General features: G+C 47.1%; 1 protein-coding gene across 1 annotated transcript in view; it reads left to right on the top strand.

Moving 5' to 3' along the window:
* Positions 1 to 17,517, top strand: part of LOC147693061 (collagen alpha-1(VII) chain-like) — a 398,052-nt gene that overhangs the window by 109,563 nt on the left and 270,972 nt on the right. Inside the window, exon 4 of the mRNA XM_086939575.1 lies at positions 1,493 to 1,652. Within this exon, the coding sequence (XP_086795701.1) occupies positions 1,493 to 1,652 (160 nt within the window). The remainder of the gene's footprint in view (positions 1 to 1,492; positions 1,653 to 17,517) is intronic.

The following is a 17,517-nucleotide window of genomic DNA, read 5'->3' as shown; positions in this document are numbered from 1 at the left end:
CAAAAGAGCTCAGAGCGCAGGTGGCATGGCGCTCGAGCACTTTCGCCAGGAATGGCAGGAGGGAGATGGGGTGAAAATTGACGGGGATTGAGGGGTCCGCGCCCAGCTTTTTCAAGATGGGTACAATGACCGCTGATTTAAGTGGATTAGGTACCACGCCCTGGGAAAGAGAACTATTGAGGAGGTGAAGGGGGGGGTCTGGACAAGTGGTAAAGATGTGACGGAGAATATGAGCAGGGCAGGGATCTAACGGGGAGCCGGATTTGACAAGGGGTATTATGGAAGTCAGAGATTCCTTAGTCAGAGGGGGGGGTGGGAATGTCTGCACGCAAATAATCCTTACACGTTTCAGCAGTTATGATTTGATCACAGGTATGCTGTTCACATTCGGCAAGACACGTGTGTATTTAAATCAATGGTCATGTGATTCTATAATAGATTCACACATCTCCCATAATGCAGCAATAATGTTCCAGCAATTACGAGCGAGGATTGCAAGACTTAGGGCCAAATGTATGAACACATTTTCCCATAGACACAGAATAGGTAAAACCCTTTGATACATCTGGCCCTAACACACTAATTTTAGTGCAATGCACGCGGCCACTTTATTCCGATAACTTTGGTAATATGCACTATAACTGCAAGTGATTTAATGCTATCAAGCATGGCCATAATATTCGAATGCAGTACCAATAATTTCTGGAAAATTATTGATGCATAGGTATATATTAGGGTAAGGGTGTTTTGGGGTGGTTAATGGTATGGGTGTGCTAGGAGTGTTTTTTTGTTTTGTTTAGGGTGGGTAAGGGAAAAGGGTTGTAACTTGTAAGCAGTAGCGCCCTGTGGTGGGAGTGCTGCCGGGCTGTGACGTGGGGCGTCGGAAGGGCAGGGTGGGGGGTAGTAAACTACGGAATACAGCCAAATACAGGTAAGTAAACATATAAATAAATAAAACAAATATTTTTGCAAGCACTGCATCGCCAAATGCGATGCAGTGCGCTCAACGAAATTCGTTTTATTTATTTATATGTTTACTTACCTGAATTTGGCCTTATTTCATAGTTTACTACAGAGTCTGAAAGTTATGTTTTAGGAACTGAGCACCACATGGGAGTGATCAACATACAATTCTGAAAGAACAAAGATACACTTTACTGAATTTCAGACCAGGCCAGAAAACCAATACAAAGACCTTCTGGGACAGAAGGCGGTGTGTCCTTTTACAAAGGGATATCACTGCATGTGAATTTTGTAGGCTATCTTTGCATGAAGATGTCTGAGAGGGTCACAAAATATCTAAATTAACTACAAACTGTAGTAGCCATGTATTCAGTGTTTAATGAAATTCCAGAAATATCTTTCTGAGGTGTTCTAAATCCTTCAATGTCATTGATTACTGTAGTGGAGCAGGCCCCGAGCACATACTTATACTTTGTCCAGCTTTTCTGAGGCTGCAATTAACAGCATCTTTACCTGCTTTCCTTTTCAGGACAGAGTTTACATTTACCCGCTACAGAAATGGTACACAAGTGATGCAGGCCATCCGAAACATAACCTACAAGGGGGGTAATACGCTGACTGGAACTGGCTTGAGATACACATCTGATAACTTCTTTGGGCCCAAAGTGATCCGACGGGATGTGCCAAAGGTAAGGGTTTGAATGCATTTCATTGGTAGGTAACATGTATCGTTGAAACATGTCGACAAGAAAATGGTGCTTATATTCAATTCTCTACGTTCTTGGCTATGGAGCCTAGAAAACACAAGTCCCAATCATACCTTCTTTGAATCAATTAATCAACCTGTGGGTTAGTTTAAGGGTGTTATAACTTGGCAAAGTTATACTTCACCAACTTTTTCAAATTAGTGCCTCAATTTCTGGACACCTAATTAAGTTAAAAAAAAAGAAAAAGCGTACGTTATACTGTAGAAAAAAACAGCAAATACATTTGCAGGAAAAATCCACCTCCCAAAAATATTTTGCAGGTCATTTCACCCATAGGATAATTGTTTGCAAAGGCGATACCTGTTCAACTTGATGAGGTTGTGAAGTTTGTCATCACCATTACCTTAGATACCTTTTCTACCAAAATTGAAAGAAAGTTGATCTTAATTACCTCTTTATTACCTCTTCATCCTAGTCTTAATCTTTACTAAAACCAGGTAGCCGTTACAGCATGAGACAGTACCGCTGTACCTAAACATTAACACATTCTGTGTAGCATTGACTGAAATCATCAAAGTCTGCCCTATTAACGGCCATCTCTTACAGAATGGTCTCTTTGCAGGTTTTGCCTTCAGAGTACAGCCTTTGGCTGTTTCATGATGTAAGGAATATTGTGGACAATACCAAGACTTACTACAAGGTTTGGGTCCGCCCACTGCTTATCACTGGTTTGCTTTCTTGTCAATCTCACGGGCTTGTTTCTTATTTCGCAGCTTTTTTTCCTCTTATTGTTTCCCCATTCCACTCTGCAACCCCAGCATGGCTTCTTTACCATCCTTTTCATTAGATGACTCGATTCTTTTACTGGTTACATTTAAGGAACTACTTTTTTCGTTTACTTTAGTAATCTATTGAAGTGTATGGGTTTTCTTGCTCTTTTCCTATCCTCGTCCCATTTATTTATTTAATGCATTTTGTTCTGACTTTTTACAATTTTGAGGGTGCTGCAACTTGCTACCAGGCTGCTCCTCTCTCTAAATGCACTTTTGCAAACTGAAAAAAAAATCTACCTATCCAAAATAGGCGTCCACCATCTTGGAATGCTAAATTTGCAAAAAAGTCAAAATGGCTACCACATCATGAAGTACAATTGCATATGCATGATAACATGCATGACATGCATGGTATACATCATCATGCATCATCATGCAGGAAATCACCAATTAGCAATAACCATTTTTTTCTGTTTACCAATGTTTGCCATGCTCACCATCAGGGTCCATCTGGTGTTAATATTAACACCATCGCTGCTAGCGATATTTTCCTCCTGTGCTGGATTTTTCAAAAGTCCATCATATATGACGAGCTGGGCTCGTCATCAGTGTGCGAGGAGGCTACACCATGACGAGCCCAGCTCGTCATCAGCGTGGAAGGGGTTAATGTTAAGAGGATTTATACAGCGCCTGTCTACCCAAAGGCTTCCCAGCGCTAAGCGCAGCCGCGGACGGTGGGGGGAGTACCTGCCGGGTGGTGACGTGGGGAGGGGGAGGGGCAGGGTGGGGGTTAGTAATGTATGGGTTACGGAGCTTTACATGTACGTAAACATATAAATAAATAAAACGAATTTCGTTGCGCGCACTGCATCGCATTTGGTGATGCAGTGCACGCAACGAAATTCGTTTTTTTGATTTATATGTTTAGTTACCTGTAAAGCTGTATAATCCATACATTACTTCCCCCCACCCTGTCCCTCCCCTTCCCCAAGTCACCGCCCGGCAGGTACTCCCACTACCGACCGCGGCTAGCTAAGCAGTGGACAGATCAAATCACAGCGGGAGAACAGGCACTCAGTTGACCTTGATGTACAACCATGTTTTCAATTTTTTTCAAAATGTTGCCTCTGCGGAAGTAAATCTGAACTCTCGCGGGAGTGAGTTCCACAGCTTGGGCGCCAAGAAGGAAAAAGCTCTCCCACCCCATCTGGCCCTTTTTATTCTGGTGGTTTTTAACAGGTGCTCAGAGCCTGACCTCAAACATCTGTTAGGAAGATGTGGGCACACCAGCTTCCTGATCCTGCTGGGCACTTTGTTATTTATAGCTCAGTGGGTTAGGCAAAGTGCTTTGAACTCAGTTCTGGCCTCGATCGGAAGCCAGAGTAAGTTTCTGCGGTGAGCCGAAACTGATTCTTTCCTTGGGATTTGATACAGGGGTCTAACCGAAGGGATCTGAACTACCTGTAACTTCCTACTCACGTATTTGGGCGCGCCCAAGAAGAGTGAGTTCCCGTAATCCAGTCGTGAGGTGACCAAGGAATGTATGACCATTTTCCTTAGCTGTGCAGGGATAAGCATAAGGATCTTGTGCGGCATTCTTAGTAGCCCAAAGCTCGTGCCCACCTGGTGGGGTTCTCTCCCTAAGAATATTTGGACAAAAGAGAGTGTCTTCTGGGACAGTACCTACACAGTCCTTCCTTCTTAAATGAGTGATCTGTCAGTGTGGGACCCTTTTTGTCGGCTACATTGCAGCTCAGTGGGTGCATCGCCAGCAGCTTACAATGCAAAGGTGAAAACATTCCGAAAACGCTGCAAAACGCTTTAAACACAATCTACTGAGGTCCCACCCTGAAACCCCCTTTGCAGACACCTACTTCTCACCGGTCAATGGTGCCGTAAACATTGATATCATCTTCCACACCACACGAAGAGCTCAATGGAGAAAAACGTTCCTCTCCCTACTCACCGTCTCCAATGCTAGGAAATCCGCTCATGGCCGTACACTCACCATCACACCTTCCCAACTCCTCCCGGGCAGAACCACCATCACTATTTATAACAACGGGATTGTCCTTATCCAATCCACAGACAGGAACCTGGAACTACTAGACAACCTGTTCCCCACTTTCATACAGCACCTCTCCAAACCACGGACCCCCACTCACAGCACACACAGCACTCTCAGTCCTATCACCCTTGATTTCACAGCCCCTAATCACAACCATTCTCTCCTAGCTCAGCCCCTAAACGACACGCACCTCTCCTCTACCCCCGTCACCACAGTCATTCCTCCACTTACTGTAGCTACACCACATTCCTCATTCACAGACTCAGACCTTTCCCCCTCGCACACCAGCCACACCCCCCCCCACCAACATCTTGATCCCCACTCATACCACAACCATTCCGCTCACCCCTGACACCACTTCCCATACCAACAACGCCGCTAATCTAGCGCAGCCCCAAAACGACACGCACCTCTCCTACACCACCGGCACCTTAGCCATGCTCCCATCCACTGCTGCTACCCCACACCCCTCAATCACTGACATTGATCTTGGCCCCACATACACCAGCCGTACCCCCTCCCCCCATACTCCATCCCACATTCCCATTCTTGTCACCCATGACATCACAGCCCCCACCCACATCCCGCCTAATCAAGCTAAGCATCTGATCGACAAGCTCACAGTTAAACCCCACCCTTTGTCCCCCCCCATTCTCAGCCCTCACCCCCACTCATTAACCAACCACGCAGAACACGCTACCCCTAACTCTTCAACTACGACTCCTCAACAAAGAACCACATACAACCCCACCTCCCCCCCCATTCTCACCCCGCACTACCGTACATGCGCCCCCTTCACCACTAATAAACGTCCATCCTCCACCCTGCACTCTCCGCCTACCACCAATACTCTCAACCACACCTCCAACATCTCCCCGTTGTCACCCACGCCCGACCCTCCCATCCTCACCCCCAACACAACGACCGACCCTCCCATCCCCACCTCCAACACATCGCTCACACCGGACTGCACTACGACCTCCCTCCTCCAGCTCAAAGAAGACATGCACATCATCAAACAACATCTACTCTGCCTATCACAATCCAGTCACCCCTCACCCAACACCCTCCACCAGATCAAACAAGACATTCACATCATCAAACAATTACTCAGCACTCATCCCAGACAGCCCGCACGCGCCTCCACCATCACCTCCCCTCCCAACTGGACCTCCACCCGGGTGGCGAACTCTCGCACTCGACTCCCACCGCACTGGACCACAATCCCTGTTCACAACCGCGAAAACCGCCCCCATCGCTCCTGTAATCCTCTCTCGGACCTAGACACAATCGCCCTCCTCCGCTCCTACGACCCAGCTCCCCATATCAATACACCCGACACTCTCACTGCCATTCCCACGATTCACTCCAATCCCCTTAGACCCCCCACACTGAACAACAGAATAGCTATCCATAGTAACCTGAGTAAAGTCCCTCTCGCTCTAGAACCCCCTTCCACCCTCGACACACCCCGTCTCAAATGCACTCTCCTCAACTGCAGATCAGCCGCAAAACACTCCTTCGCTATCGCCGATCTCATCCTAAAACTGGATCTTGACTTAATCATCATGACTGAAACATGGCTAACAGAATCTTCTACACCTATAATGGACATTCTGGTTCCCCCCAACTACCACATCACCAGACTTGACAGGACTGGCAATAAAAAAGGTGGCGGAATCGCATGTATACACAGGCGCAACCTCTCTGTCCTGAAAGTAACTTCCCCCTCCCTACCCTCCCCAACCTCATGTGAATACATCTGCCTCAATATTATCAGTGAGGGCAAACCGATTTGCACTCTTCACGGCGTGTATCACCCACCCGGCGACAACCTTACCTTCTCCCAGCAAATCATGGATATGATCTCAACCAACTCCGGGCGACAACTCACACAAATATACCTTGGTGACTTCAACCTCCACTGGAACGATCACAATGATGCGGTGGTAAAAGGTCTGAAGAATTTCCTTAACGCCCTTGACCTCACTCAAATCTGCAATAGTCCAACTCACAAGAAAGGCTCTATCCTCGACCTTATCATCTCCAAAGAAGCCTCTATCCAACTCGAATCTATCCAACCCTGTGACTGGTCAGACCATCATATTATCACATTCTTCATCAATGTAAAAGTTAAATTTAACCCTGTTCAATCTGCCAGGCCCAAAATCTGGAAAAGAGACATGAAAAAACTAAACTCAAACCCTCTGCCCCCCAACAGCTGCAATTCACTACTTCCTCCTACTGGCGTTAAGGACGTCCAATCCTTGACTGATCACTATCTTAACACTATGTCCTCAATAATTAATGAAGTCGCACCCTTGCAGCTAAAAAAAGCCTCCGCAAAAATCTCCAATCCCTGGTACGACGGGAGTCTCAATGACGACAGACGCGCCATGCGAATGGCAGAGCGCACCTGGAGATCAGCTCCCTCTGCACTGAACCTAAAAACCCTGAAGAAAAAGAGAAATGCCTACTTCAGGAAAATAAAACGCTCAAAATCAGTCTTCTTCAGCCGTCAGCTTGACCTAGCCAAAAATCGTCCGAGAAAGCTGTTTGAGCTTATCCGAACGCAATCCAAAGAACACCCCCAACCTCTCAACACTATGGGTGAAGCTCCCTCCTGCGAAGACTTCGCCTCTTTCTTTATCCAAAAAACTGACAACATAAAGAATGACCTTCTCATGGATGCAAGCCGCTACCCCAAACCCCTCTACATAGCACCAACTAAACCAAAAAACAATGCCATCTGGTCAACCTTTGTCACCTACACGGAAGAAGAAATTGGCAAACTGCTCAGCACTCTGAAACCTTCCAATCACCTCACGGACCCTCTTCCTGCTAACGCTGTCAAAGTCCTTACCCCGTCGCTCCTTCCACTCTGGACTAAAATCATTAACAGCTCACTTCTACAAGGGTCCATTCCCGACTCCCTCAAAGTGGGACAAGTCACACCCTTGCTAAAGAAACCTACAGCCGACCCCTCAGACCTCAACAACTACCGCCCCATCACCAACATTCCGACTCTTGCCAAACTGCTGGAAAAATGCGTACAAATACAATTGTCTAAACACATTACTCAGTTTGATCTTCTCAACTCTCATCAATCAGGCTTCAGAGCAAATCACAGTACTGAAACTGCTATGACTCACATAATCGATGACGCCCTCCAAATCCTAGATCACAACGATACCTGCCTCCTAATCCTCCTTGATCTCTCCTCCGCATTTGACACCGTCAAACATGAGAATTTACTCGACCTATTAAACACAAGAATGGGCTTATCTGGAACTGTGCTCAAATGGTTCACGTCCTTTCTGCATAACAGGTCGCAGAAATTCAAGAGCAACAACTTGATGTCCGCGCCAAGACCTGTATCGCTAGGCGTACCACAAGGATCCTCCCTATCCCCAACTCTGTTCAACCTAGTTATGGAACCTCTCACCACCTTGCTACAAGAATCCAATGTGCACTTCCACATGTATGCTGATGACACCCAACTTTATCTCAAACTTCAATCACCCAATGACATCACGCTCTTGAATTCAACGATCAGTAGCACCCAATCCTGGTTGGCCGCTAATCATCTCAAACTTAATGCCCTCAAAACAGAGTTCCTTTTGATCTCACCTCCCGCGAAGATCACTACCGCACAAATATGGCTTAAACACCTAACGGCACTCAATGTTCAACCCACCATCGTGGACTCAGCGAAATCCTTGGGCATAACACTCGACACCAATCTCAGCATGCAGGAACACATCAACAAAGCAACTAAGGGAGCAAATTTCCAAATCAACACCCTTAGGAAACTTAAACCCTTCCTTCCAGCCAAAGATTTCCAAGCTGCGGTACAATCACTTGTCATTCCTCGAATAGAATACGGCAGCACCGCCCTCTGCGGTCTCCCCCGAGCTACTACGGCACCCATAAGAGCCTCTTTAAACGCCGCAGCGAGACTTATCACTGGATCAAAAAAACACTCACACATCTCCCCTGACTTCAAATCCCTGAACTGGCTGCCTTTTGAAGCCAGGATACACCTGAAAATCGCTTGTCTGACACACAAGGCTGTCCACCTTAGCTCACCTAGATACCTCGCTCAGAAGCTGACGATTTCTGGAGGATCCAGAAACACTAGAGGCACAAACAATCTTTTGCTAAAGCCTAAAAGATTCCGCAAAGAAAAAACCTACAAACGCTCTTTCTCAGGAATGGCTCCCAGGATTTGGAACTCACTCCCCCCTGAAATCAGACTCATCCCATCTACCATTCTTTTCAAGAAAGAAGTAAAAGCGATCCTCATGGCTAAATGCACCTGAAACACTACTGGGGATCAACTTCAAAGACTCAGTGCTCATCTGTACTACTTGTTCGAACCCTTTGCTTTTTGTATCACTTTGAAATTGACTACTTGATTGTTTATGATATCATTTCACTGTACTTTTAACACTATAGATGTTTCTGTGTATATTCTGCTATTCACCTATGTAAAGCGCTCTGATATCTGCGAAGATCTTGTTCGCGCTATATAAAACTTTCAAAATAAATAAATAAATCACAACTTTTGGATTTCATTTTAAATTAGCCCTACAGACTGCTTGCTGTTAGAGGTTCTCACAGATTTACATCACAGGAAACAACAATATTTTGCCCAGGACCACACATGGCTCATAGGAGAAGCTGGGATATGTACTAGATCATGTCGATATTTGTGCTGATAATAGGACTGTTTCTCTTTGCTTACGTCCATGTGTGCTTGTCTCATCTGCTTGGAGCAGCGTCTTCTTTGAAGAGACCGCGTGTGACCTGCCCGAACAAGGACCCATGTTGTCTGCCTTGTATCCAGTTGTCCATGTCTTGGACTTTGAAGCTGAGTCAGATACATCCTCCCAGCAGAATAAGCACCCCCTCTCCATCTGCAGCAGTCACCCCTTGGAGGAGTTGAAACAGAGGAGGCTGCTGCATTGCATCTGGCTCTGGGGTCTGCAAGCAATCTGTGCTGTGTGTCCTTGGTCTGTGCAGTTCTGCCAAGATTGTCCTGCCCAATGAAGGGTTCGTGGAGCCCGCCTTGCCCCCTGAAGAGTGTAGGGCAGGCAGGATGTGCAATCCATGAGTGGCAGGAACTACAATGAGGGAAACTAAAGGTTTGCTCACAAAAACTGTGAAGTTGTCCGGGTCCCTCCAGAGAAATTCACTAACTGTTTTCAGTTTTTTAGTTGTTACAATCTTGTCCTGCAAAGTGGATTAAGTTGGAGTACTCAGAAAACTTTGCATACTGAAGAAAGTGCCACATTTACCAATTTTGCACAACTTTTAGGCCCATCTCTACTTCTAGCATCTTGGCTTACTATATTTTGCTAGCCAGTAAAAAGTGCCAGAATTTTAAATGTTTGGATCAAGAAGGAATCAAGTTGAACAGTTTATACTGGAAGGATAAATTTAGCTAAACATCCAATGTCCTGCTTCAAAAATACATTTACCATCCCAAATCCAAAGTTAATCTATTTTATTCTCAAGTTTAAAATATTACACAAATCAAAAGAAATGCCTTAAAAGAGATATTTATTAGGCTGAGAGTGTCCTGGTGCTTGTCGTCTACAAGTGGCATGGTTTGAGATTCCTGCTATGGACAGCCACAATTTGTAAAGGTGAAGGGCTCACAAAATGATGGCTGGGTTATTAAGCCCACCCAGTAGTAAAACCTGTCCGGCCTTTCAAGAAGACCACCAAATATGGAAAAATCTCCCATGATATTAGTCATATGTACATTTTCCACAGAAGTAATAATTTTGCCTTGCACTGTTCTGTAGGTTGACAAGATTATTTAATACAGTTTGATGTTTGGGAAGCTACTGGGTCTGAGGGCCAGTCTAAGTTTTGCATCAACCCCTGATAGTCTATTTGTCCACAAGCCGGCACCATTGCAGAACCAGAACCCTTTCTGTGCAGAATCATGTCTTCTGATTGGTCTCCTCTGGCGTAAGTGACTTCATCAAACAGCTGTGGGTTTTAGAAGTCATATGTGGCAGCCCAGGCTGAATGTGTTATTGCTTATCGGCTGGATTTTGTAGGATTAATACCTCAAAAGACGTGCTTAATTTGAGCAGATAGATGTCAGTAAGGCCCACCGGTACTCATTTTTGGGGACCGGCTCTTATTTTTCCTGTATAACAACATGATGGCAGGAATGCTGCAATTAATCTCAACCATTGGCATTTGCTAGGTCACATTCCAGTCCATCATTTTTTGCCCACCATGCCTCTCTAGACAAAGGCAGCCTTCTGCAGATCTGTAATGCTGCTGCTCCTCATGGGAACAGCCTGCCTCAAAACACCAAACGAGACCCTTGCCAGTAGCAACCGTAGGCTGGTTTTGCTCTACCAGGGGCTCCTCAGTAGTGTGTAGATTGTGTCCTATGGCATTGTAAGCTCAGGATCCACATCTGGGCATACCCATCGCACTTAGAGCATCAGCAGCAACAAGAACAAGGTAATAGATAGAGGGCCAGATGTACGACCATAGTAAATAGCAACTTGCAATCTGTGCTCGATTGCGAGTCACAATCCGAACACTCTGAATGCTCCGCAGGATCTTCAAGTGGATCCCCACCGAAACTAGAAGAACAGTCACTCTGGCCCTCGTCACCAACAGGCTGGACTACGGAAACGCCCTCTACGGAGGAATGTCGGCCAAGCTCCTGAGACAACTGCAAGGCACCCATCTGAGAGACCTTCACTGGCTCCCCATCAACAAGAGGATAACCTTCAAGCTCCTCACCCACGCACACAAGGCACTCCACGGCACCGGACCAGCGTACCTCAACAGACGACTCAGCTTCTACACCCCCACCCGCCAGCTCCGCTCCACCGGCCTCGCCACAGTCCCCCGCATCCGAAGAGCGACCTTCGGTGGCAGATCGTTCTTCCACCTCACCGCCAAGACCTGTAACACCCTCCCCACCAACCTACAGCAGACTCAAGACCTACTGGCCTTCAGAAGACTCCTCAAGATCTGGCTCTTCGATCAGTAGCAGCACCCCCCCCCCCCCCCCCCCCTCTCCCCCAGCGCCTTGAGACCCTCACGGGTATGTAGTGCGATGTATAAGTGTCCTGATTGATTGATTGATTGATTGGAAATTTACTATGTACAACAGTGTCAGAGACACTGATTGCGATTCCCAATGGGGTCGCAAAACGCGAGGCTCATTAATATTAATGAGGCACTCAAATTTTGAGACTCCATTGGGAATGGCAGGCCCTCCCAGGGATGATGGCCTGCTGGGCTCAGCAGACCACCATGTCTGGTACGGGTTTTAAATAAAGCAGCTTTTTTTTTAATGCTGCCCGTTTTCCTTAAAGGAAAACGGGATGCATTTAAAAAATCTAAATTAAACGTTTTAATTTCATTTTGTAAGGGCATGCAGTGATCCCTGGGGCCACTGCCTGTCCTTAAACAATATTTTTGCATTCATTTGCAAAGCGGAAGGGGTCCCCTGGGGACCCCTTCCCATTTGCGATTGCATTACCACCTACTTGAAGTAGGTGGTAATTTGCAAGTGTTTTTTGCGAATGCTACTGCGGTCACAAAACATTCATACATGGGTCATGAGTCACTATTAGGAAGGGAACGCCTCTTCCTAATAGTGAGTCGCAAAACCTATTTTGCAAATGGCTAATTGATTAGCGAGTCGCAAAATAGGTTTTGTGCATCGGCCCAAGGTTTTTAGCGGGCGCAAACGGGTCTAAATCCGTTTGCCCACGCTAAAAAACATCGTACATCTGGCCCAGAACGCCTTGATTAATCTTATCCACGGGCAATTGCTCAGGCCTCATTCCAGTCCACCATTTTTCACCCACCATGCCACCCCAGACAAATGTCCACCATATGCAAATCAGTACTGGCCCTGCTTCTCATGGGAACAGTGCACCCTGAACCAGTACGCAAGGCCCCTCCAGAAGATCGCACATGCAGCCCGAGACCAGGAACCCAAATCCGCCCTGATAATTTTGTTGGATCTTCCCCCCGGGGGGCAAGTGTGAAGCACTGCTGCTTCTGTTACAGGGGGCTAACTTTGCAGCACTGCTGCAAAACTGGCCCCCAGTGACAAAACAGGCCCCCACCTCTGCAAAACTGGCCTCCACCCTTCCAGCCTCCCAGGGAAATGCCCGATGCCTGCTACGGCGAGTCCGGCCCTGCCCCAGACCAGTTTTGCCCTACTTAGGGCATATGGAACCAGGTAAGAGTAGTACTCTGAGGTGTAAGGTTGCATGGAGGATGAGCGAAATTAGGGAATAGTTGTGCCCTTTTGCAGGACGAAACCTCAGGAAGTGTTGTACTCCTTGTGTTGTCCTGTGCTTAGAAGCCACAAGTTCTGCTAAGTGTGCTCTGGGACGAGTCATCACTGTGTATGAATGAGAAGTTTATAGTGTGTCTTTGTTTTCTACTGTGCTTGTTTCACTTATATGTACACAAGGACAGTCATCATTTTGCTCAAAGGGAAGGATTTGACAGGTTTGCAGTACTGAAGGCAGAGAAGACTGGTGATTGTTCATTTTCCAGAGGGTGTGGTGTTGGATGCAGATACGCCATGTTGGTTTTGCCAGCTAGTGTGACTGGGTGTTTGGCATGTTGAAGAGTGGGGCTGCTCTTTAGTGTATGTGTGAGAGAGTGTGATGGAGTGCATTGTCCTTGTCGGCATGTGTGGATTTCTTGTGAAAAATGGAGAAAATGTGTGAGATTGTCATGTTATCCTAGAGTTGTTGTTTCACTAGTGGGTTTAGGAAGAGGATGATGTAGTGTTGTGGCAAGTCTAGTTTGTCCTCAGTGTAGGAAAAGAGGATTATCTAGTGACTTGTTGTATCTGTGTATGCATGTGCTGAGTGGCATGCTGTAAAATGCTGAGTGTGGATGGTGTGAGAGAGAGAATGTACTAAGGCATGGTATGTTGATGTGAGTGCTGTGACAATGTGATGATGCATGTTATGATGCTGTGAGAATGTGACAATGCATGGAATGTTGCGTGTGGACGCTGTGAGACTATGATGATTTGTGGAATACTGAGTGTGGATGCTGTGATAATGTGATGATACATGGAATGATGTTGTGAGAATGTGACAATGCATGGAATGCTGAGTGTGGTTGCTGTGAGAATATGATTGATGATTTATGGAATGCTTAGTGTGGATGCTGTGAGAATGTGATGATGCGCAGAATGTTGAATGTGAATGCTGTGAGAATATGATGATGCATGGAATGCTGAGTGTGGATGCTGTTAGAATATGATGATTCATGCAATGTTGAGTGTGGATGTTGTGAGACTCTGATGTTGCATGGAATTCTGAGTATGGATGCTGTGACTGTTAGACCTGTCAGCCCTAGGGTGGTCTTTCCCTATTTTTTTCGCCCTTGCCTTATTTTTCCCACCTACTTTTTGTTGGCCTTAGGTCTCTGGGCACCTTCCCATTGTTTCCCAATGTTAAGGTGCAGGTGCTCTCTTCCCCTAACATGGCTGACACTGACCCCTGCTACTGCTGCGCGGTCTTTGTAGATGCACTCTAGTAGCCAGGAGCTGGCTGGAACCCTTAAACAATGTTGCGATACCAGCCTGCCCATAGCTAGAATAAGGGAAGCTCCTGGAACCTTCTAGAACAGGGGAGGTGACACCAACTGCCACTGCCAACTGTCGCTATATAAGGAAAGGGAGGGAAACTTTCCAGTCAGTTGGGGCATCACTGACCTGGGGGACCCACGCAGGAGATTTAGGCGGTAGGGCCTAGTCAGGGACCTATGCCACTGGGAGTGACAGGTTTTAGGTGCTGCCTTCCAAGTAGAGTGAGGAACCCTGAGCTAGCCCACTGATCTGGCCCGGCGGGAGGGGAACCCAGGGACCCTCTTCAGTGACCTTCTGAGGGAACTTGACCAGCCTTCAACTCAACCACCCCCCCCCCCTCTTCCAGAAACCAAGAACCACCTCCTAAGGGCGCCAGAACAACCAAGCGCAGAGAAGACTACTTTCTTGTGTTACCAGGACTACTGGGGATCAGCCAGGTACTGTGCGGTGCCGCTTCTGCGCCCCTCTGCCTCATCGGGGCCTGCACTGTCCTGCCTTGCCCCCTGACCTAACTGCCTGGACTACCTGCTAAGCTCTTCCCCTACTTAGCGCTAGACCACTGACCTGCCTGAAGCGCTGTGAACCTGCTAATTGCCCCCCTTTGACCAGCGCTGTATCTGCCTCAATTACCACACGACCTTTGTCAGTAACTATTGCGAGTGCTGCTAATTGTTGCTGCTAATTGTTTTTTAAAAAACATTCTTGTTGTCCTTGTTTTTAAAACGCTAACTGCGCTTTTTGCACATAAGTCTCACCGCATTCATTGGAGACCTCTCCCCCCGTGGGTCCTGCCATCATGGGTGAGGAGCTGGCCGAGCAGACTAGTGCTCCGCTCCTCCCGCCCCTTCTCACAAAAAAGCCAGAGATCCAGATGCACCCCGCTGATTGCTAGTTGTGTGGTGTGTTGCTCGTCCTGAGGCGGAAGCCGGGACCTTTCTCAGTAACTATTGCAAGTGCTGCTAATTGTTGCTGCTAATTGTTTTTTAAAAAACGTTCTTGTTGTCCTTGTTTTTAAAGCGCTAACTGCGCTTTTTGCACATAAGTCTCACCGTATTCATTGGAGACCTCTCCCCCCGTGGGTCCCGCCGTCTTGGGTGAGAAGCCGGCCGAGCAGACTAGTGCTCCGCTCCTCCCGCCCCTTCTCACATAAAATGGCACCCCTACCTAGGAAGCGCAGCGGACGAGCGCAGCGGGCGTGCCGGCGGCGCGCCCGTCTGCGCCCGTCAGTGCCCGTCCGCGTCCGGCCGGGGCCAGGGGCCACAAACCCTGTATCTCCTACAGGTTTGTTAGGAGCTATACCCCCACCGATTTACGAGAGATTAGCACACAGGCAAAATTGATCTGTGTTCATAAGTATCTTCCTCCAGACATACCTATCCATTGTGGATATTGTAATGTGCAGCTTAAACCAATGCCCCGTGTAGACAAACAACAACTATTTAGAATGTACCTTTTAAATTGCAGGTCCTTGCCAAGGCATTGCACAGAATTATCTTTGTTACTCGACGAGATAAGACCAGACGTACTTTTTCTTACCGAAACGTGGTTGACACCGTATTCCGACCCTGAGCTAGTACAAACTCTGGGGCCGGGTTATCAAATCGTAAGACAGGATCGCGCCAATGAAAGGGGTGGCGGATTAGCAATCATCTTCAGGGATTGCTTCACTTGTAGCAGCCTCCTCAACCCCTTTACTGACTGCGAAAGCCTGTCTTTTTCCCTGGAATTTTCCCCTAATACGAGTTTTTCTGGAGCACTTATATATCGTCCCCTGGGCCTAGCCAAACAGTTCCATGAATCATTGCCCCCGCTGGTCGCAGACCTTGCCTTCTCCCCCTCTAACTATACGCTCCTAGGAGATTTGAACATCCATTTCGACGATGCGACTGATAACATCGCCAGAAAATTAATTGGAGATTTCTCCGCTTTACAGATGCCTCAGCTTGTCCAATCCCCAACACATACCAAAGGTCGCCTGTTAGACCCGGTGTTCAGTAACTGTTCTAACTTGAAGGTTTGCCCCCCAATAGCACTCCCTTGGACAGATCACGCATTAATTCCCCTAGTATGGAAGACTGATAAGTTTTCGGTTCTCACACCGACAGTGCGAGAAACACGCAATTGGTCAAAAATCCTGTTGGAACAGTGGACCCACGAGCTACAAAGCTCAATTCCGTCGATTGGTCAGAATCCATCGCTAGCCAATGAGACGTTCAATGAATGGATAAAAAACTCTCTAAATGCCACACTTCCCATCAAGAAAACTGTTTTAAAACGATCTAGGATTTCTGCTCCCTGGTACTCGGACGAGCTCCGGGAGAAAAAGTGTTACTGCAAAAGACTGGAAAGGAAATGGCGGCTGGGATATGCTGAGCCAGATAAAACTATCTATAGAGAGGCCATCAGAGCCTATAAAAAAGACATAAAGATTGCTCAATCCTTACATTACACTCATAAAATCGCAGAGGCCGGCTCCAGCTCCAAGGAGATCTATCAAATTGTAAAAAGCCTTATTAACCTTCCAACACCGCCATTAATTGATCAAAATCCTCTGCTCCGCTGTGAGGATCTGGCAGAATTCTTTTTCCATAAAATCAATCTTATATACTCCTCTTTCCCACCTACAGAGCAGATCATTTCGAAGGAGCTACCTCTCTGCCCTTCGCAAGAAGTTAAATCAAATTGTCCCTTTGCATTGGCAGAATTTCCCCTGCTGAATGCGGACCTACTCACTTCCCTTATGCGACAGGTGAAATCGGGCTCCCCCAGTGATCCTGCACCTCCCCATACCCTAGTCTCTGTCGCTCAGACCATTCTTCCTACTTTTTTAGAAGTACTTAACACCTCAATCTCTACAAGCATTGTCCCAGTGGCTTGGAAACAGGCCATGGTGCGGGCCCTTGTAAAAAAAAACAACCTGGACACCAAGAATCTCAACAACTTTAGTCCGATTTCCCTGCTGCCCTGGGCGGCCAAAATCCTTGAGAAGTACATAAATGGTGTACTAACAACTTTTCTTGAAAACAACCAGTTGCTCGACCCCTCACAGACAGGCTTCTGACCCAAGCATGGGACTGAGACCGCGCTGCTGGCGGTCACGGAGGAATCCAGGAAAATCTTTGATCGGGGAGGATCGGTGGCAGTCAATCTCCTCGATCTGAGCGCTGCATTTGATACCGGTAATCACGGTATCCTTCTGCATCGTCTCCTGGATACTGGGATATCTGGCAGAGCCCTGGAGTGGTTCAGCTCATATTTGAGCGACAGAGCCTTCCTGGTCTATGAGGGCAATGCCACTTCTACCAGTAAGCCTCTGGGGTGTGGAGTTCCGCAGGGATCTTCGTTGAGCCCGACGTCATTCAACGTCTATATGAGACCGCTGGCTGAGATCGT

The sequence above is a fragment of the Lissotriton vulgaris genome, chromosome 9 (assembly GCF_964263255.1).
Source record: "Lissotriton vulgaris chromosome 9, aLisVul1.2, whole genome shotgun sequence".
Taxonomy (NCBI): Eukaryota; Metazoa; Chordata; class Amphibia; order Caudata; family Salamandridae; genus Lissotriton; species Lissotriton vulgaris.
This window is presented reverse-complemented; position numbering and strand designations above follow the sequence as displayed.